At 36.3% G+C, this 21899-nt stretch overlaps 1 protein-coding gene across 2 annotated transcripts in view; it reads left to right on the top strand.

The window, feature by feature from the left end:
- MTMR9 (myotubularin related protein 9) overlaps window positions 1-21899 on the top strand; it is a 53027-nt gene that overhangs the window by 20280 nt on the left and 10848 nt on the right. For both annotated transcript variants that reach the window (XM_072796059.1, XM_072796060.1), the window contains 5 exons: window positions 3880-4053; window positions 6319-6536; window positions 7405-7566; window positions 10676-10817; window positions 12591-12811. In XM_072796059.1, coding sequence (XP_072652160.1) covers window positions 3880-4053; window positions 6319-6536; window positions 7405-7566; window positions 10676-10817; window positions 12591-12811 — 917 coding nt within the window. The remainder of the gene's footprint in view (window positions 1-3879; window positions 4054-6318; window positions 6537-7404; window positions 7567-10675; window positions 10818-12590; window positions 12812-21899) is intronic.

Here is a 21899-nt window from a genome sequence, read left to right as displayed (position 1 = left end):
GAATCCCACATCGGGCTCCCGGTGCATGGAGCCTGCTTCTCCCTCTGCCTGTGTCTCTGCCTCTCTCTCTCTCTATCATAAATAAATAAAAATTAAAAAAAATTTAAAAAAAGAACATTGGAAATGCTAAATATCTAGGTAAATATGACAATTTATTTTTATTCCTTTTAATGTCTTGAAAATATACATGATTATTAGAAGATTACAGCATTGCCTTTGTGGCAATAATAGTTTATATAGACATAGGTGGAAATTTGAACATTAAAGGTGACTGGATGTAGGGTATCTAGTGGGATAAAGATACTTGGACAGTTATATTCTTTGTTGTGAGAATCTGTCCTGTGCATTGTAGGATGTTTCACAGCATCTTTGGCACCATTAGATGCTAGTAGAATTCTTCTCCCCTCACATGTGGTTGTCTTCACACATTAACAAATGTTACTTTTGTGCAAAATCACCCCAGGTTGAGAGCTAGCATCCTAGAGCAATCCTTTTTTTTAGAAATGGGAAGAGGTATAATTTAAAAAGTTAATGCATACATTAAAATTCTATTCTAAAAAGTATTTAACAGCAGGTGGGAAAGAAAAAATAGCAATACAAACTGAACAAACAAAATAAATGTTAGACGCTGTTCCAGCCATATTAACAACTATTTTAGTATCAGTGAGCTAAACATTCCAGTTGAAAGACAAAGATTATCAGAAAGACATAAAGGAAAAAAAAAAGCAAGATCCAAATATAAGCTGTGTACAAGAGATGCATTTTGAATATGAAGACACAGGTTGAAAATAAATAAATGGAAAAATATACCATGAATAAAAAAGCAGAAGTAGCTGCATTAGTTCCAGATTTAAAAAAAAAAAAAAAGATTTCAAGACAAAGTATTATCAAATAACAAGAGTCATTCCATAATAATAAAATTTTTAGGAAGATATATATATGTGCCTAATAAAAAATTGATGGAAGTTAGGAAGAAATAAGTAATTCTTGATCATAATATGAGATTATTAACACTCCAATTAATAGAACAACTAGACTAAAATAAAACAATGACTAGACAAGACGGAGTTCTGAGCAACACTGATATTTATAGAATGCTGCTCACAACTTCTGTATAATATACAGTGTTCAAGAACACATGATATGTTTTCCAGGAAAGATTATGTAAGGCTATTAAGTAAATTTCAATATTAAAATGATTGAATGTAATGTAGAATGTAATCTCTAGCCACAAAGAAATTAAGTTAGAAATCAATAACACTAAGGTATTTAGGAATACCCAGAAAATTTCTAAATTAAACAAAACACTTATAAATAATCTGAGTAAAAAATGAAATCATAAAGGAGATTAGAAAATATTTTGAATTGAATGATAATAAAAATGCAACATCAAAATTTGTGGACTATAGCTAAAGCAATGTTTAAAGAGAAACTTAGGGATGCCTGGGTGGCTCAGTGGTTGAGCGTCTGCCTTTGGTTCAGGGCATAATACCGGAGTCCTGAGATCAGGCTCCCTGCATGGAGCCTGCTTCTCCCTCTGCCTATGTCTCTGACTGTCTCTCTCTCTGTGTCTCTCATGAATAAATAAATTAAATCTTTAAAAATAAATAAGTACATAAATAGAAACTTACAGCTTTCGAATGCTTAGATTTGGGTGCCTGGAAGGCTCAGTCAAGCATCTGCCTTTGGCTCAGGCTCCCTGCTCAACAGGGAGTCTGCTTCTTCCTCACTCCCTACCCATCCCCCCTGCTTGTCTTGACAACAGGCAAACTAAAAATGAATAAAATACTCGGGAATAAATTTAACAAAAGAAGTGCAGATTCTGTACACTGAAAAACACAAAACATTGCTGAAGGATATCCAAATAAATGGAGAGCTATACCATGTTCATGGATTAGAAGACTATGACTAAGATCTGTAGTGCACTGACTTCTGTAGTGGTCCACAAAGTAAGTACTTTAGGCTTTATGGGTCATGCAGTTTCTGTTAAAACTACACCACTCTGCTATTGTAGTGTGAAAGCAATAGATAACACACAATGAATGAATGGGTAATGCTATGTTTCAGTAAAACTTTACTTATAAAAACAGGCAGTAGGCTGGACTTGGCTTGCAGACTGTTGTTTGCTAACCTCTCATTAAGATGACAGTTGTCTCCAAATTGATTTATAGACTCAGTGAAAATCCTATCAAAATTCCAATGACTGTTTTTTATAGAAATTGACAAAATTATTCTAAAATTTATGTAGATATGCAAAGTTACTAAAATAGCCAGAACAACTGTAGAAAAAATAAATAATTTACTGATTTTAAAACAAAAAACAAAAAAGGAGGGAGGAGGAGACATAGCCTACTAAATATCAAGGCTATTCTAAAAGCTATGGGACTTACTACGAATAACAGTGGGACAGAATAGAGAGCACTCTATGTATGAAAACTTAATATATGCCAGAAAGTGGCCTTGCAGGTCGGTGAACAATCCTATCATTCTCCAGAGTAGGAAATCAATAAGTAATGCCTAATAGTGAAATTCAAGAAGTAACAGTAAAATCATGTTATTTAAAAATTTGGAGGTAAGCACCAGAAATGAAAAGCTAAAGGAGTTGAAAATGGTTGCCTCTAGGGAAAGGGAATTAGGAGATGTAGGTGAACAGTAAACAGGTAAATTGTTTTTTTAAATAATAAATCTTTTAGAAACTGTCTTTAAAATTGGTAAAGAGAGTAACTTTCTTTGAAAAGCAAAAATGTTTTAATTTAAAAATATATTGTATCATGTAAAGGGTTTTAAAAAAATCTCTTTTAAAATTAATTAATTTTTAAAAATTCACTTTTTCTATAGTACTTTGAACATACTTCAGTTTTTATCTTCCTGGTACTGGAACCCATGACCAGTATGTTAGGCTAACTCTCATTTATCAGAACATATCAAAATTTGCACATGCAAAAGTTTATTTATTTTTTAACTGTAACTAGCTTTCTATGGTTTTCAAGGGGTTTTTATTTTTGAGGTCTGAAATAAGTTGTCATTGGATAATTTTTTATGGTATTCTTTTAATCCTTAGTATAGTTAGAAATTATTTCATTGATTGCTTAACTATTTTTTTAGTATTAAGTCATTATTGTTTTAAGAAAGATATTACCAGTCTTTCTACATTTTCCTTTTTTTTTTTTTAAAGATTTTATTCATTTATTCATGAGAGACATACAGAGAGGGATAAACAGGCTCCCATTGGGAGCCTGATGCAGGACTTGATCCCAGGACTCAGGATCACAACCTGAGCCAAAGGCAGACATTCAACCACTGAGCCACCCCTACATTTTCCTTTTTTTGAATAACATAAAGGAACAGGGATTTGATGTAGGTAGTAGTTCTTGTTTCATCTATTCTTGCAAAGCATTATCTAGATTATTACAGTCTTCCTGTGGCTATCCTGAAGAGTACCAAAAATAAAGTAAATGGTACCCAAAAAAGAAGGATGAATGGGATGATGTCAGCCTTGACGATCATGGATATATGTAATATATTTAACCTGGAGAATAGGACACAAAGGGGAAAACAACTGTCTTTCACATATTTAGTAGGATACCATGTGCAATAGGAACTTATGCTGAAATTACAGTAAAAACAATAGAGGAAGTTATAGAACCACAATTTGTCCAATTTAAGGAAGCACTTTCTAGGAATGGACGATCCCTAGCATAGCAGGAAGCTGACTGAAGAATAGAACTCCTTGAAGTGTGGGTTAGGTATCCTTATAATAAATTCCTGAGAGATGGCTTCTTCATTGTATGAAAGTTAATCTCTAAGGTCCTTTAAACTTTTCAGATTATTTTGTGACAGAGATACTTGCTTAGTGTTGAAGTATTTTGTGTTTTTCAGACCAGTGAATGGAGGTTAAGCTATGTCAATAAGGAATTTGCTGTCTGCCCTTCTTACCCACCAATTGTCATAGTTCCCAAATCCATTGATGATGAAGCTCTTCGTAAGGTCGCTACATTTCGACATGGAGGACGCTTCCCAGTACTCAGCTATTATCATAAAAAAAATGGAATGGTAAGTGTATAGTACTGCTGCTTGATCCACTGAAAGCCTTGGTTTGCAGTTCTTAGAAATGTTCCCTTTTCTGTGTACTTGTTCATCAGTGTGATTAGTCTCTCCTGCTAGGACTTCCTTCTTTTAAACTTTAGGGAATCAGGACTAGTGTGTTTTTGTTTTTGTTTTTTTTTAAATACTGAATCTCTTGCATTAATTGCTTTTATTATTATTATTATTTTTTTAAGATTTTATTTATTCATGAGAACACAGAGAGATAGAGAGAGGCAGAGACACAGGCAGAGGGAGAAGCAGGCTCCATGCAGAGAGCCTGATGTGGGACTCGATCCTGGGGCCTTTAGGGTCATGCCCTGGGCTGAAGGCGGCACTAAACCGCTGAGCTTCCCGGGAATCAGGACTAGTGTGTTTTTATGTGATTAGGATATGATTTGAATTCTTTTCGTGATGCTGCTCAAAATTAGAAAGGCTAGATAGGCTTAACTTCAGAACTCAATACAAAAGGAACTAATGTTCATTTGATACTTGAAATAACGCTGTTAGGTAGAAAAGTTTCTTCAACCAGAATAATGGTTGAATAATAAATTAAATACTTTATTTTAATTATCTTTACCAGATTTCCCTGTAAAGGTAAATTGAGCAGACATTTTTATTTTCGAAAGGGAGAAGAGTGACACATTATTGGTTACAACTTTAGTAAACACAGGAGTCAGTAATTGATCAGGCAAACACTTGCTGTATCTATGTTTCTAAATATTTTCCCTTTTTTCTGAGAGAGAGAGAGAGAACATGAGTGGGAGGGATAGGGGTTAGAGCAGAGGGAGAGAATCCTAAGTAGGAGCATGGAGCCTGACATGGGGCTTGATCTGAGATCATGACATGAACCAATATCAAGAGTTGGACGCCCATCTGACTGAATCACCCAGAGCCCCCCTAAATATTTTCTAAATCCGTTTCTGCCCTCTTATTTTCTCTCAGTCAATAACTCTGCTTCTCATTTTGAAACTAGTAGAAAATTAGTGGGTAAGTTATAGTCCTATTTCATTTCCTTTTTTCCCCAAGATAATAAGTCAAGCATAGATATTTAGGATAAAAATATTTCTAAAAATTTGCTCCTTTGGCATCAGGTCATCCATCCCATTTGCTCAGCTGTGTTTCTGTTAATTAGGGTTCATCACAAAGCATTTTAGAAACTGATATTAAATGTACTGTGTATCAATCACATGATTAGCACAGTCTGGGAGTTAGCTGTTGTCATCATCTGGATGACCTTTCTTGATCATGTTAAATTTCAAGGTAGTTAAGGTAACAGCATATGTTATAAGGTGAAATGGAAATAACTCTTAACCATTCACCAGGGAAGAGATCAATATAATACTAATTTCTTGAGAAAAGTTTCAAAATCAGGCCTTTCAAAATATATAGTTGATGGTCTTTGGAAATAAGTTTTTAAGTCTTGAAATACTGAAAAGGATAAAAGAGAGCCATAGGAGAATAAATAATAGATAAACAGCTTTCAAGATTTAAAATGATTCTCAAAGAATATATAAACTTTTTTATTTTAAATTAGTGCCTTTCCTCTTTATAATTTTTTTCTGTAAATTTTTTTGTATATTTTTTATTGGAGTTCGATTTGCCAACATATAACCCCTTTAAAATTCTTGATTAAAAAAAAAATTCTTGATAAAATCTGCCAATGCTGTTTATATAGTTGAAGCAAAAGTTTACTGGCATGTAGGCCATTATTCTTCTACTACAAGGCTGTGTCCAGTAAACAATTTACGGGCTAAATGAATTGTAATATTGATCTCTTTAGCAGTTATAATATATCATGTGGAAGTATTTTGAGATAGTATGAAGAAAAACTGTTAAAGTGCAAGGCTTGTATTTGTTTTACAGTTATTGACTATAGCAAATATATAGAAATATTTCTTTGTTTTGGGTTAAATTCATCTTCAAACTGTCACACCGTTTTTTACATACTTTATAGTTACTTCATTTCTCTTTTCAGTAACTTTCAGGCGGCCCGGGTGGCCCGGTGGCTCAGCGGTTTAGCACCGCCTTCAACCCCGGGGTGCGATCACGGAGACCCAGATCGAGTCCCACGTCAATCTCCCTGCATGGAGACTGCTTCTCCCTCTGCCTATGTCTCTGTCCCTCTCTCTCTTTATGTCTCTCGTGGATAAATAAATAAAATCTTAAAAAGAAAAAAAAAGAAAAACTTTCAAAGCAGCTATTCTTAAATTTTAAACTGTATTGTGCCTCTAGGTAATCATGCGAAGCGGTCAGCCACTCACTGGCACAAATGGGAGAAGGTGCAAAGAAGACGAGAAGCTGATAAATGCTACCCTCAGGGCAGGAAAACGAGGCTACATCATTGATACTCGATCTTTAAATGTAGCTCAACAAGCTAGAGCCAAAGGCGGTGGCTTTGAACAAGAAGCTCATTATCCCCAGTGGAGGCGGATTCATAAGTCCATTGAGAGGTAAAAGATTCTGGAGACATTAATGGACTATTATTTGAAGTAAATTAGAGTGAGTAGGTCCTTCGCTGTTCAAAAAATCACAAGTTCTCAATTGAACCTACACATTAACTTAAAGTCAGAACTTCTGGATATCCTGTCGTGTTTTATAAGATAAGCAGAAAACTTAATCTTGGGTGCTCAAAGGTGACTTTTAGTCAAATAACATGCTTTCTCTAAGTTAACTCTGCAATTTCATCATCACAAGGTCCATTCCCCCGCTTGTGGATCACTGGTCACCAAACTTAACTGATCAGATACACTAATAAGTACATTTTTCTAAGTCAGAAGGCTAGAGACTTACTTTCCCCCACACCCACCTGTTCTCACATCCTGTTTCCTCCACTTGCATCCTTTGTTTATGCTTGCAGTTAGAGGTTTAGAGGGGCTTCTGGATGGATGAGTGGGGGTTGGAGCTAATAAAACAGTGGGGTCTGAGCTGGCCCCGGCCATCCCTCCTGAAGGTACTGCATATCTGGCAGATCCATGGGAACATGATTGCAGATGTTAGTGGTGTGCCTCGTGACTTGTCACAAAAGGCAATGTTCTGACCTGCTCCCTAGTTAGATAACTCAGCTGTGTAAATTGGGTATAATCTGTTCATCTGAAGAATGGTTTACCATGACAGGCATTTTAAGCAACTTTACAACCATGGTTAAGTATTAGTTTTTCAGTGTTTAATCATCAAGTTATTGTATAGCAAGGTAAATAGTTTTCTACTAACGTGAGCTACTTTTTCTCTTGGATATATTAGAGGTTCGGGTTTTGGTTTGGTTCCCTCTTCATCATTGTATTTTCTATATTCTTTTTTACTTTTTCTTGTTTTTTAAAGGTATCACATTCTTCAGGAGAGCTTGATCAAACTTGTGGAAGCTTGTAATGACCAAACACACAACATGGACAGATGGCTCGGTAAATTGGAAGCTTCCAACTGGCTGACTCACATCAAAGAGATTCTTACAACTGCTTGTCTAGCTGCTCAGTGTATCGACAGGTAAAGTGTATTTTAGTGTTCTGGAATGGGACATGCACTGCTAACCAGACTTTGCTTTTATCCAAACTGTGTTTATATTGTGTTAAAAGTTCGTGCCTTGGGCAGTCCCAGTGGCTCAGCGGTTTAGCGCCGCCTGAGGCCCAGGGTGTGATCCTGGAGACCTGGGAATTGAGTCCCACATCGGCCTCCCTGCATGGAGCCTGCTTCTCCCTCTGCCTGTGTCTCTGCCTCTCTCTCTCTGTGTCTCTCATAAATAAATAAAATATTTAAAAAAAAGAAGAATGGCTTAAAGTTCGTGCCTCGTCTATACCTTATGTTCAGATCATTGTATAAATTAAGACAATCAATGCCATTCAGTTATTGATGAAGTACTATATAAAATCTGGCATTTAATTGATGACTAATGTTTGTTGAATGAATATAAAACACAGACATATGTCTTCAATGACACAACTTTTTTAAGTACTAAAGGAAGTGTTTATTTCTATAAAAGTCCTCGAATTGTGAATCTACCTATTTTCCTTTCCTTAAACTGAAAAGAAGTTTTCTTATTTGCTCTCAGAGGGCCAAACTTGCCTTCTTACTTTTGAAATACCAGTGAAAGGAAATACGTAATTCTGTTACACAGTAAAATGATTCTTTCTCAGATATCTTGTTACAACTACTTGATACGTGCAGTTATATCAGGATCTCAAGTTGAGAAAACCTGATGGCAGTGATATGAAGTATATGAAGTGATTTTCATTTATTCACTCAATTGAAGGTTGCTAATCCTTGAGATTTGAGGCAGAAGACTTGAACAGAGGCATAAGGATTGATGTAAGTTGTTGCAGAAGCTTAGAATGTCCTTATTAAGAAGGGGATTCCTCTGAAACAATTGGTAGATGTAAGTATTGCCACCATATAGTTGGATGGCACTTTTCATTGAGACTATAATTTATTTTTTTAAATTTTTTTAAAGATTTTATTTATTTATTAGAAAGATAGAGAGAGAGATAGACACAGGCAGAGGGAGAAGCAGGCTCCATGCAGGGAGCCAGACGTGGGACTCAATCCCAGTCTCCAGGATCATGCCCTGGGCTGAAGGTAGTGCCAAACTGCTGAACCACCAGGGCTACCCGAAACTATAATTTGTTTTATTAATGCTTCCAAATTAGGAAACTATGTGTAATTTTTTTTATGGTTAGTGAGAAATTGGTAATAGAACGCGTTGCTTAAGATCATGTGGTGAGTTAATGACAAAATCAGGAATGGGCAGAGATTCTTGGCATTGGGATTTCTAAGCTGGCACTGTTCTTTGTTTTAGGTGAAGCTCATTTATCTAATGAAATATAGGAGTTAAGAAGAGGTACTTTGGCAGAGAAATCAGTATTACAGAATGATATGTTAATGCGAAGGGTTTTGTTTCTTTTTAACCTAAGTTTAAAAGATTTCCCCTTAAATTAGAGAGGAAGACAAACCATGAGAGACTCCTAACTCTGAGAAACAAACAAAGGATTGCAGAAGGGGAAGAGGTGGGGGGTTGGATAAGTGGGTGACAAGCACTAAGGAGGGCACTTGATTGGATGAGCACTAGGTGTTATACTGTAAGTTGGCAAATTTAATTTAAATAAAATATTTTTTAAAAAAAGATTTCCCCTTGCATGATGAATACAGAGGCTTCTGTTTTCTTATAAACTTCAAATGATATTGAACACTTATCACCATGTTATCTGGGTTTGCATCCATAATAATGGGATGCTGCAGGTCAAGGCAACCTGAGATGCAGAACAGTATTTATCCCCACCTTTGTTTATTTATTTATTTATTTATTTTTAAGATTTTTAATTTATTTTTATTTATTCATGAGAGACACAGAGAGAGAGGCAGAGACACAGGCAGAGGGAGAAGCAGTCTCCATGCAGGGAGCCTGACGTGGGACTCAATCCCAGGTCTCCAGGATCACGCCCTGGGTGGAAGGCAGGCACTAAACCGCTGAGCCACCCAGGCTGCCCCCTTCCTTTGTTTAGACTTAGCTGGCTGCCGTAAAAAAACATATACCTCCATAAAAATCTGCCTTTATAATTAATTGCTCAAAATGTAAAAATAGACCTTAGATTAATTGAATTAAATTTAAAATATACCACAGATAACTAAGATATATAGATTCAATATGTACATCAGAAGCCTTAAAATATTTGCTCATACCCTTCTACATAGTCATGAGATTTTATCCTAAGGATGAGGCTGTTAACCTAACCATAGGTGAATGACAGGGAGTCTTATTTTCAAAATTAAAAACTCAAATAATTCAACAAGAGACAAAAAGCTAAGTACATCATCTCCAGTCTAATAAAAATTGGCAATGACCTAAATGTCTAATTCTCACTTAAGTAAATTGTAGTTGATCACCTAATAGAATATTATATAACCATTAATACAATGCTTCTAAAGGTAATATGGAAACATGAGAAAATGTTTGTAATAAAAGTGGAAATACTAAGAAATTACCTTTTGTTATAGCTACCTAAAGTATATAGACACATGGGGAAAGAATTAATAGTAGTCACCAAACTTGAAATTCTTATGGGAAAGTGGTGAGGTTATTTTCTGTTGTCTTAAAATCTTCTTCACTGTCCTTTCAATATAAGAGTTGGAAGAAGGGAAGGGGAGAAGATGTGCTTAATTTAGTTTTTGGGGTTTCCTTCAACTGTTTTTAGAATAATGGAGTCCCAGACTCCTCCTAAGTATCATGATATAGTAGTACCATTGCCACTGACTTCCTAGATTGACAGTTTTATGTTTCTTCTTGTTTTCATGTTTCAGAAAGTGTGGTTTAGCTATTGTTTCCTAGATCCATTACATTACAAGTAATGAAGGCATCCTTATATAGTCAGCTGATGGTAGAAAGGTAGAATCAGCATCAGAAAGATAGAGAAAAATAACTTTTAAGTGTATGTTAGGGTTTTTTCCCTAAGAGAAACTCTACATGTGCCTTATTTTTCCTCTAAACCCTACTGGACAGAGCAGAATGCATGAGTTTGAAATACTGTACTTAATAAATGTTATTAATAGAGTTGACTGATCATGTTAGGAGTATCCCATTTTGTACTCTGGATTTTCCTATCAGGGAAGGGGCATCCATATTGATTCATGGAACAGAAGGAACTGATTCCACACTTCAGGTTACCTCCCTGGCCCAGATCATCTTGGAACCGAGAAGCAGGACCATCCGTGGTTTTGAGGCCCTGATAGAAAGAGAGTGGCTGCAGGTGAGAAAATCTACTTCGTATGCACAGAAACTGCTAATAATTGATGTGATCCCAGTTTGCAGGAATGGATAGAATTTGTGAAATTTTGATTGATTAAAATGTTTAACCTGTATGTTTAATTTTCTGGGAGCAGTTAATCCTCTCAGTAAATGTTTATATATCCTCACTGCATCTCAATTTTTGTGCCTCTCTGCTTGTATTGCTCACTTGGTATTTCATTCCCTTAACAAACTCTTATTAGTTATACTTTGTTACCTATAGGGGAAATAACAAAAAATGTGAAACAGTCTCTGCTAGAGAGGAAAAAAAACATCAAAACCAGGAAGGGGGTGTGAGGACTTGTAATTATAAGGCATGTGCTCTAGCACTTTCTGCCTGTTGCTTGTCTGGCTTCGCCTTATCCTCTTGCCTCACCAGGTGAAATCCTTCTCATGCTTTAAGATACAACTAAATGTCGCTGCTCTCATGCAGTCTTGGGACCTTAACCTTCATCACAGATAAAATCGATCCATTGTCTTCATGCCTTAGTCCTGAAACTACATCCAAATTAAGTGATTCCTTTGAGGTCAGGGAACCATGTCCTGTTTCTCTTTTATCCCTAGGACACAGCACAGTGCAATCACGTAATGCTGAATGACAACTGAAATAAAGGCTTCATGAAATAGATTGAAATCCTTTAAGTCAGAGATTAACTTATAAATGTATATACACTATGTAATTTAGTAAATGTGATTAAGAACAAATGTTTAGATAGATCTTAAAAGTAGAAGCATCTCTGGAGAAAAATCATTTCTGGCCCTTGTAGTTAAAATTTAGATTTATTATGTGTTAATGCTCTTACGTATACCATATTCACCTGCCTCACAACTGACCTGTATCTCTGTTCAAGTGAGACCATCCCAAATATTTGGTAAAAATCTCTTCAGCGACATTCATGATGCATAGCAAACAAATAGGGGAATGTGATTTACATACTTATATATTACCATTCCAATGGGTATCAAAACACCATTAGCTAGTGGAAAATGTTCATGACATTTTCTTTGTCAGGTAAGGTAGTATAAGGATCTAAAGATAAAAGCAAGTGTGTGAAATACCTAGAAGGGTATGATTTGGGTTAAGGTCAATACTCAGGTTCTGGGTGAGCCAAAGAGCCAAATGATTCTTAAATTTACTTTAGTCAGTAGAGGTCAGACTCTTCCAGTTCTTTTTTTGAGAGAAGAGGGAAGTAGAGACAATTTTATCTCTAATACAAAAGTATTCCTAAAGAATTTTTTTTCACATGTAATTAAGTATTCAGTATCAGGAGTGACTTTATAAAGTTTGTGTGTGAGAAACCCATATTTATTTCCATTTATGGGTGAGGCTTACATAGTTTACAACAATCTGCCACACTTTGGATAGAGAAAAGGTGGTAGCTGTCTTTTGTGTGGTCCCTGAAGACCATATATTCTTTGACTTTGCTAGAAATTACAGACCTAGAAAATTTTACTTTATAGAATTCACCTAGCATAATTGCAGTTCTTATGGTTATGCCTTAACTGCACAGCCTTGTTAAATATTTGGAAGTCATGGTTTTTTTCCTTAGTTACTGAAAATTGTTTAAATTTATTAATTAAAATCAATTGAAATGATTAAACAGCAGCCATCCAAATTATATGGTGTTCCCTTCAATAAGAGTTTTGTTGCAACTGTGTGAAATAATGGTAATAGAATGTGCTGTAATGTGCTCTCACTAGGCCATGACTGTCACATTTCCATCTTCTGTCTTAGGCTGGTCACCCGTTCCAGCAGCGCTGTGCACAGTCAGCCTATTGTAATAGTAAGCAGAAGTGGGAGTCACCTGTATTTCTTCTCTTCTTGGACTGTGTGTGGCAGATACTTCGTCAATTTCCTTGTTCTTTTGAATTTAATGAGAATTTCCTCATCATGCTCTTTGAGCATGCATATGCCTCACAGTTTGGAACATTTCTGGGCAACAATGAAAGTGAAAGGTGGGTACACTGCTTACATGGGATGGGGGCCATTCCGTTTGTATTTTGTTTTGGTCACTTCCTAAAAGAGACCAGGATTTGGTTTCTACATTAATGTTATTGATAAGATGGTAGAGGTTACAGCTAGTATAAGTTAAATAATATGAAATGTGTTATATGAGCCTATCCCATCCTAGGTGAGAGCATGTCCTAGACTTTTTTCTATTAGATTAAAATTAGTCCATACACTGATTTAAAAGCTTTGAGTAAATTGGGCAACCATTCAATGTTAATTTTCTTGTATAAGATCATGGCAATCTTACATCTGGAAGAAGCCTTAACATATAATCCAACTCCATCCTCTATCCAGTTTTATAGATTGGGAGGAGAGTATCTAGAAAAGTTAAATGACTTGACCAGGGACACACAGCCAGTTGGTCACCAATAGTGGGGTTATAATACAGGTCTTCCTTCTTTTGCTCCAAAGTTTATCTGTCACACTGTCCTCAGGTCCAGAGGGACAGTCTCACTTTATAGTCCAGACACCATCGAGTTTATAGGTTTAATTAAGAAGATTCCTATCAGAATGATCCTCAAAGGTGCTTAACTGGTAATCTCAGTTGGGTACAGTCAAAAGGCTTCCTCTTCTCTTTTTTCCTTTGTCATTTCAGCTAAAGGGACAGTTTTGTTGGTTTTTTCCTGGAACCACCTTTTGATTTCATTGACACTCTGTCTATTCTCTATTTCGTCTGTCTACTCTCTACTCTTATTCTTTCCTTCTTTCTGCTAGCACTGGTTTAGTTTGCCCTTCTTTTTCCAGTTCTTTAAGGTATGAAATTACTGATTTAAAAGTCACCGATGTGAGATCTTCGTTCTTTTTTAATGTAGGTTTTTACTGCTATAAGTTTCCATCTGAGCACTGCTTTCACTGGATCCCCATTCTTTGTGTTAGCATGTCATGTTTTCATTTTCATTCATCTGTATTTTCTAATTTCTCTTATGATTTCTTCTGTAACCCACTGCGTGTTTAAAATTGTGTTCTATAATTCCACATATTTATGAATTTTCCATTTTTTTCTTCTGTTACTGATTTCTAACTCCATGCTGTTGTAGTTGGGAGAAGATACTTGTATGACTTCAGTCTTTTAAGATTTATTGAAATTTGTTTTGTGGCCTAATGTGTGATCTATCCTAAAGAATGTTTCATGTGCACTTGAGAATATGTACTCTGATGTCGTTGAGCAGAATGTTCTATATTTGTCTTACCTTTTGTTCAAATCCTGTATTTCCTTATTGGTCTTCTTCCTAGTTCAAAACATTATCAAAAGTGGGATATTAAAGTCCTCAACTATATTGTAGAATTGTCTATTTCTATCATGTTCTATCAGTTTTTGCTTCCTCTATTTTGTGGCTCTGGTGTAAGGTGCATGTATGTTTATGTATAATTATTGTTTATCTTCTTGATGGATTGACTTTTTTTCTAGCTTATAACATTGTTCTTTGTCTCTTGTTAGAGTTTTTGTCTTAAAGTTTATTTCATCTGATGTAGTTATATTCACTCCAGCTCTCCGTTGGTTACTATTTATGTGGAAAATCTTTTTTCATCCTTTTATTTTCAATCTTTTTGATCTTTGAGTCAAAAGTGAATCTTTTGTAGGCAATATATAGTTGGATCACATTTTTTAATGCATTCTGCCAATCTCTGCATTTTGATTGGAGAGTTTACTTCATTTATATTTAAAGTGATTATTGAAAAGGAATGGCTTATTTCTGCCAGTTTGAGATTTATATTGTTTGTCTTATACCTCTTTTGTTCTCTGTCTCCTCCATTACTTGCCTTCCTTTGTGTTTAATTGATACTTAATAGCATACTATTGATTCCCTTCTTATTTATTTTTATGTACATTAACATTTTTTTTTTACTGGTTGCCAGGTAGATTTCAACTAACATCCCAAATTTATAACAATCTACTTGAATACAAGCTTAGCTTCAGTAGCATACAAAACTTTGCTCTTTCAAAGCTCCACTCTCCTATATGTTATCACAAATTACATTCTTATATATAATTATATTCTTATGTTCCCATTAATGTGGATTTATTATTATTTTTATCCATTTGTCTTTTAAATTAGGTAGGAAATAAAGAAGACAAAAATACAATAATTTACTTTTATACTCTCATATGTAGTTATCTTTACTGAAGTTATTTTTCTTCATATGGCTTTGAGTTACCATCTGGGGTCCTTTCATTTTAGCTTAAAGGATTCCTTTTTGCATTTCTCTTGTAAAGCAAGTCTTCTAGCAATGGACTCCCTCTCTATTTATCTGGGAATGTCTTAATTTCTCCTACATTTTTGAAGAATAGTGTTCCTGGGTGTAGAGTTCTTGGTAGGTAGTTTTGTTTTTGTTTTGGGTTTTTTTTTCCTATAAGAACTTTAGAAATGTCATTGCTCTCCCTCCTGGCCTCCGTAGTTTCTGATGAGAAATCTGTGGTAGAAGGATGATGAAGGATCCTTCTACATGAGGACTTCTCTCTTGCTGCTTTCAAGATTCTCTGTCTGGCTTTTGTCAGTTTCACTATAATGTGTCTCAGTATGGGTCTCTTTGCCCTTATCCTTCTTGGAGCCCATTGAACTTTTAAATGTGTAAATTTGTGTCTTTTATTGAGTTTGGGGAATTTTCAGCCTTTAATATTTTTATGTATGTGCTTCTTTTTGTGTTTAGTTTTTTCCATTTGTATTGAGGTATAACTGACAAATTGGCCATTAGTTCTTTATATATTCCTGTTCCCTTTTCTCTCTTCTCTTTCTGGGACTCCTACTATACATATATTGGTATCCACAGGCTGCTTAGGCTCTGTTAATTTTTCTTTATTCCTTTTTTTTTGTTCTTCTCAGAGTGGGGCATTTCAGTTGTCCTGTCTTCAGATTTGCTTATTCTGTGCCTGCTCAGATCTGCTATTAAAATCATCTAGTCGGGCAGTCCGGGTGGCTCAGCGGTTTAGCGCCGCCTTCAACCCAGGGCCTGATCCTGGAGACCCAGGATCGAGTCCCATGTTGGGCTCCCTGCATGGAGCCTGCTTCCCCCTCTGCCTGCATCTCTGCCTCTCTCTCTCTCTGTCTTTCATGAATAATAAGCAAAATCATTAAAAAAATTTTTTAAAATAAATAAAGTAAAATCATCTAGTAAGGTTTTTTAAAATTTCAGATATTATACTTTTAAGTTCCAGAATTTCTGTTTGATACTGTTTTATAATTTTGTCTTTTTATTGATATAGTCTAGGTTTTGAGACATTGTTCTCCTGGTTTCCTTTAGTTTTTGGTCCTTAGTTTTGGGTTTTATCTAGTGAAAGCAAAGTCAGTGTTTTCTCAGGGACAATTTCCATTAATTTTTTCCTTTAAACGGGCCATACTTTCTAGGGCTTTTTTTTTCTTTTTTTCATCATTTGTAATTTTAAATCTGGACATTTAAAATACATTTTTTAAAAGATTTTATTTATTTATTCATGAAAGACACAGAGAGAGGCAGAGACGCAGGCAGAGGGAGAAGCAGGTTCTATGCAGGAAGCCCAATGTGGAACTTAATCCCAAGACTCTGGGATCACACCCTGAGACAAAGGCAAGTGCTCTACCGTTTAGCCACCCAGGCGTCCCGACGTTTAAAATATTTTAAGGTGGTTCTGTGGAAAACAGATTCTTCCCACTCTTCCGAATAACTGTTTATTTAGTCCTTTTCTAAACTATTTTGTGAAGTGTATTTTTTTTCTCATGTGTAGTTTCTAAAGTATCTGTTCTTTTAGTTTGTGTTCAGCTAGTGTTTGACAGTGATTTCTTTGAATGCCTGGAGCCAAGAGAGAGGGAAGAACAGGGAGGAAAAAGTGAAAGGGAAAACCACTCACAACAAAGGAAAAAAATCCTTTTGCAGTCTTTGCAGATGGGCTTTCTGCTGGAATATTCCTTCAGTGTTTAGTCAGGCCTCTGCCTTCACTTCTGGCCCTCACTGAGGCTAGAGATCAGCAAAAACCATTATCTTGGGATCTTCTTGGGCCTTTTCTGAGCATATTTCCTGCCTTGAGCATGCATATGGCTTTCTGAATTCTTCCATATACATGGGCAACTCTGATTTTCCAAAGAATCTTTTTCCATAGGCTTTTGGTGTTCTCTTGTACCCCTTAACCATAATCTTTGCCCACAGTTGGCTATAGGTTGTCCATTCACCTTATGTCTTCTAGGAATGCCCACCACTTTTCTGCCTATGGTGATTTCCAAGTTAGGCATAACAAAGACATGGGTTCCTGGTAGCCCTTGGACAAGTTAGAACAGAGAGACATAATTCTTTGTGAATAGGGACTGCTCTGTTCCCTCTGGAGCCAGAGACCAGAGTCCCATACTGAGAACATGGGCTAGGGAATGGGTGGGGCAAGAGCAAATAAAAATGTCATAAAGCTTTTTTATGGTCTTTCTGGTTCCCTTTTCCTGATTCTTCATTTACTTATGTGGTGTAAACTTCTATTTCCCAGAAGTCTGACAAAGTAGGTTCTAACCTACTTTGCATTTTCAGTGTTTCTGTGAAGGGATGGGCATTTGGAGTTACCTACTCTGCCATTTTTGCTGGCATCACTCTTCTTCATTTTTGAGGCATAGTTTAGCTGGTAGACATCTTGGTCAACAGTCTTTTTTTTTCTTTTTTTAAGATTATTTTAGAGGGAGCAAGCACAGAGGTGAGGGGCAGAGGCAGAGGGAAAGAGAATTTTAAGCCGACCTGCACTGAGCATTGCGCCCGATGTGGAGCTCAATCTCATAACCTGGAGATCACAACCTGAGCTGAAGCCAAGAGTTGTACACTTAACCAACTGTGCCACACAAATACCCCAAATATGTCATAATACTGTGTTCTGACTTCATGGTTTCTGATAAGTCAGCTGTTACTTTCATTGAGGAGCCCCCCTCTACATAATGGGTCTTTTTTCTCTTGCTGCTTTTACAATTCTCATTTCCTTTGGCTTTTGACAGTTTGACATTGATATGTCTTAGTGTGGACCACTTTGAATTTATCCTACTTGGATAAATTCCTTAATCTTCTAAGGTATGGAGAATCACATTTGAGAAGTTTTCAGATATTATTTTCCAAAATTTGTTCTGCTTTTTTCTTTTCTCCATCTGGAACGCCTGTTGTTCATGTTGGTATATTTGATGGTATTCCATAGGTTTGGAGATTCTTTTAAATTTTCTTCAGTTTTTCTTTCTTTTCCTTAGAAATTAATAATTTCAATCGACCTATATTCAAATTCATTGATTCTTCTGTCAGTTTATATCTACTGTTGAGTTCCTATGGTCATTTTTCATTTCAGTTATACTTTCAAATCAGGATTTCTTTTTGGTTCTTTTTTTAATAATTTTTGCCTCTGTACCGTCCTTTTGGTAAAGTATTGTTATACTTTCCTTTAATTTTTCAGGCATTTTTCTTCAGCTCTGTGAACCCAGTTATGATAGCTGGCTTTTTGTCTAGTGGGGTACCTGGTGGCTCAGTCGATTAAGAATCTGCCTTCAGCTTAGGTCATGACCCCAGGATCCTGGAATCAGCCCCATGTCGGGTTCCCTGCTCAATGAGGAGTCTGCTTCTCCCTCTCCTTCAGCCCTTTTCCTCAATTCATGCTCTTTTTCTTGACTCGTGCTTTTTCTCTCGCTTGCTGTTTCTCAAGTAAATAAAATTGTACATAAAATAAAGTCTTAGTCAAGTAAGTTCAATATGTTCCCCCTCTCTGAGGGACAGTTTCTTTTGACTGTTTTTCCCCCTGAGTATGGGCCACACATTTTCATTTCTTTGTGTATATTATAATTTGCTTTTTTTGAAAACTGATGCTTTAGATATAATATGGCAAATCTGGAAATTAGATCCTCTATCTTCTGAATGAATAACTCTTTCATCCTTTACTGAGAGGCCCTATGTGTATTGAGAGGCATGACTTCAATGCTCAGGTAGTTTACAACTCTGCTTTAACCTTCAGCTTGTACAGGGCCTTAGGTTCAGCCAGAGGAGAAAGAATTGGGACTATCTCAAGCATTTCCTAGGCATATGCACATCCTTTTGAATTCCTGGGAATATGTCAGAGCTTTACAAAGCCCCCACCCTACCCCCTGCTACACATGGACATCTCAGTCCCCAAATCTTTTATGATTTTTCCTAGGCTCTTATTTGCCCCAAACTGGCTAGGTGCCTCAGGCAACTATGATGTTAAATAGTTTCTGCTCATTGATTTTTGACAAATACCCTGGGGAATAGGGCTTTTCTCTCTAAGAAAGCTGTGAGTCAGTCAAATTACAGGACTGTACAAAGGAAGCTTTACTAGGGAGCTTCAAGAATATCAAATAGTGATTTGTGCTCTGGGAGTAGTATTTTTGGAGGAGCTCCAGAGCTGGTCTGCCCCTTCTGTGGCTACAAGTTTGCTTACTGGTTTGCAGTGATACTGCAGAGCTAGGAAAAGGGTTTTGGCATTGGCCAAGTTAAAATGCTATGAATCCTATTCTTTCAGAGGTTCATTAGTTTTTCTTGAAGAGTGTTCCTCAGGTTGTCATAGCCTTTTGTTAATTTCCAGAGTTGTGAACATACTTATTTTGACTGTTTTTGCCACTGTTTTCATTACTGTTTAGAGAAGATATACAGAGGTCCTCACCCTACCATTCCAGAAGTCCCACACCTACATGCAACATTTTAAACTAAGCCCTGAGAAACTTTAGGTACTTTCCTTTTTACTGTCATCAGCCTCTTCCTCATTCTTTCCAATGTACGTTAATGGAAAAAGTTCAAGACTTGAAAGTAGATTTGAGTTTGAATCTCTACTATGCCACTTACTAGCCAGGTGACTTCTCTGAATCTACTTCCGCCTATATTAAAGGCAAAAATTAACCTCTGCCACACTGGGTTCTAGTGAGGATCAAACAACACACATGTGAAAACTAGTATAATACCTATCACATAATAAGTATTTTTTAAAATGTCAGTTCTTTCATTCATTCTTTCTTGAATCTTCTAACACCTACTTAGTCATGAGCCTAGAACTTACCACTGTTGGCATTTTGACACAGAGCCACAGTATTACTCTGGCTGGCACATTGATTCTACTGAATGTGACAGCAAGTACTTCATGCTCTGTGTCATCTGATGCTTAAGAAAAGGAAAGATAATTGATAACCTTTAGCAGTTGGGAGTCAGCATGTGAAATGAAGTATATTTATAGTTTCTTTGATAGACACTAGTACCAAGCAGTGTTAAAAAGTATTACATCAAAAAGGATTCATGGTGAGATATGCTTTTAAAATGCTAAACAAGGGGCAGCCCAGGTGGCTCAGCAGTTCAGGCCAGGGCGTGATCCTGGAGACCCGGGATCGAGTTCTGCATCGGGCTCCCTGCATGGAGCCTGCTTCTCCCTCTGCTTATGTCTCTCTCTCTCTCTCTCGCTCTGTGTATGTCTCTCATGAATAAATAAATAAAATCTTAAAAAAAAATGCTAAACAAAAGAAAGTTGTACGTGTCAACAAGGCTTTCCTGTTTTATTTTGGTTTTCGTTATTTAGGCGATGAAAGATTACAGGGGAACCTGGGTAGCTCAGTGGTTCAGCGTCTGCCTTTGGCTCAGGTTGTGATCCCAGGGTTCTAGGATCGAGTCCCACATCAGGTTCCCCACAGGGAGCCTGCTTCTTCCTCTGCCTTTCTCTGTGTCTCTCATGAATAAATAAATAAAATCTAAATAAATAAAATCTTAAAAAAAGATTAAAGATTACATACAAATAATCATTACAAAGGAAACTTCAGGGCACTTAAATATATTAGAAATGTAATATCTCATCCTGCCATTTATTATCTGTTTTTTTTAGACAGAGCATGTGTGTGCGTGTGTGCACACAGGAGTGGCAGGGAAGGGTCAGAGGGAAAGGAAGAGAGAGAATCTTAAGCAAGCTTTGCAGTCAGCATGGAACCTGATGTGGGTTTTGATCTCATGGCCCTGAGATCATGAACCGAGCCGAAATCAAGTCAGATGCTTAACTGACTGAGCCACCCAAGCAACCCTTTATCCTGCCATTTCTTAAAGCATGTTCGACTTAACCCCTAAACTATCATTTTATTGGGGGAGGGAGAGAATTGGTGATTTACCTTGATTAAATCTGGGTAATGTGGTATAATGTACCTACCTACCTCAAAAAGTCACAAAATAATCGTTAAAGACTTTAAGACACTTTTCAATAAAGTAATGTATATAACTTTAGTTCAGCTTTTTTTTTTTTTTTTAAGATTTTCTGTATTTATTTGAGAGAAAAAGAGATCAAGCAGAGGGAGGGGCAGAGGGAGAAACAGACCTCACTGCTGAGCAAGGAGCAAGATGTAGGACTTGATTCTGGGACCCTGGGATTATGACCTGAGCTGAAGGGAGATGCTTTACACACTGAGTCACCCAAATGCCCTTATTCTGTATTTAAATAATACATTTGAGGACTTATTTTTGGTGTTATACTTATGAGTATCCCTCAGAACTAGCCTTTTAATAAAGGGATTACAAATGTATTTTATCTCACATTCTGATTGCCATTTGGTAGATCCTACCAATAGGGCTGATTAAGAAGGATTCCAAAGCTGTATGGAGAGTGGTGCCAAACCACTTACTGCAGGGGCAGTGGGTACAGTGGTTTCCTATCCTCACCATGCCTGATTCCTGGAAACATGGTATAGGATTTGCTCTTCTAGCAATTAAATTCCAGTACTACATGAGTTCTTTGATTACATGGATTCTTTTTATTGCTAGCATAAATAAATTAATTAGCACATAATTAACTAATAACCAAGTAGTTTCAGAGACATAACCAGTTTTACAGCAAAACTTCAACTTAAATAGAATCCTGTAAAAATTGAATATGTTATCTTTTTGGTTAATGTAAGGTTAACCACCAATTATCTTTCACTTGTTAAAATTTACTTTTTTTCTTATTTACTTTTTTGAAAATGTACCAGTTCACTTTCTATCCCTGTGAATTTATTTTATGATAAAAGAGTGTTATAGAATTTCAGGATTATTATGAAGGCTGTTTGTTGTGTATAAATATAGATTAAATCTGTA

This window comes from Canis lupus, chromosome 24 (assembly GCF_048164855.1).
Source record: "Canis lupus baileyi chromosome 24, mCanLup2.hap1, whole genome shotgun sequence".
In the NCBI taxonomy this organism is placed as follows: Eukaryota; Metazoa; Chordata; class Mammalia; order Carnivora; family Canidae; genus Canis; species Canis lupus.
Note: the sequence above shows the minus strand (reverse complement) of the source record. Positions and strands in the feature narration are given on the sequence as shown.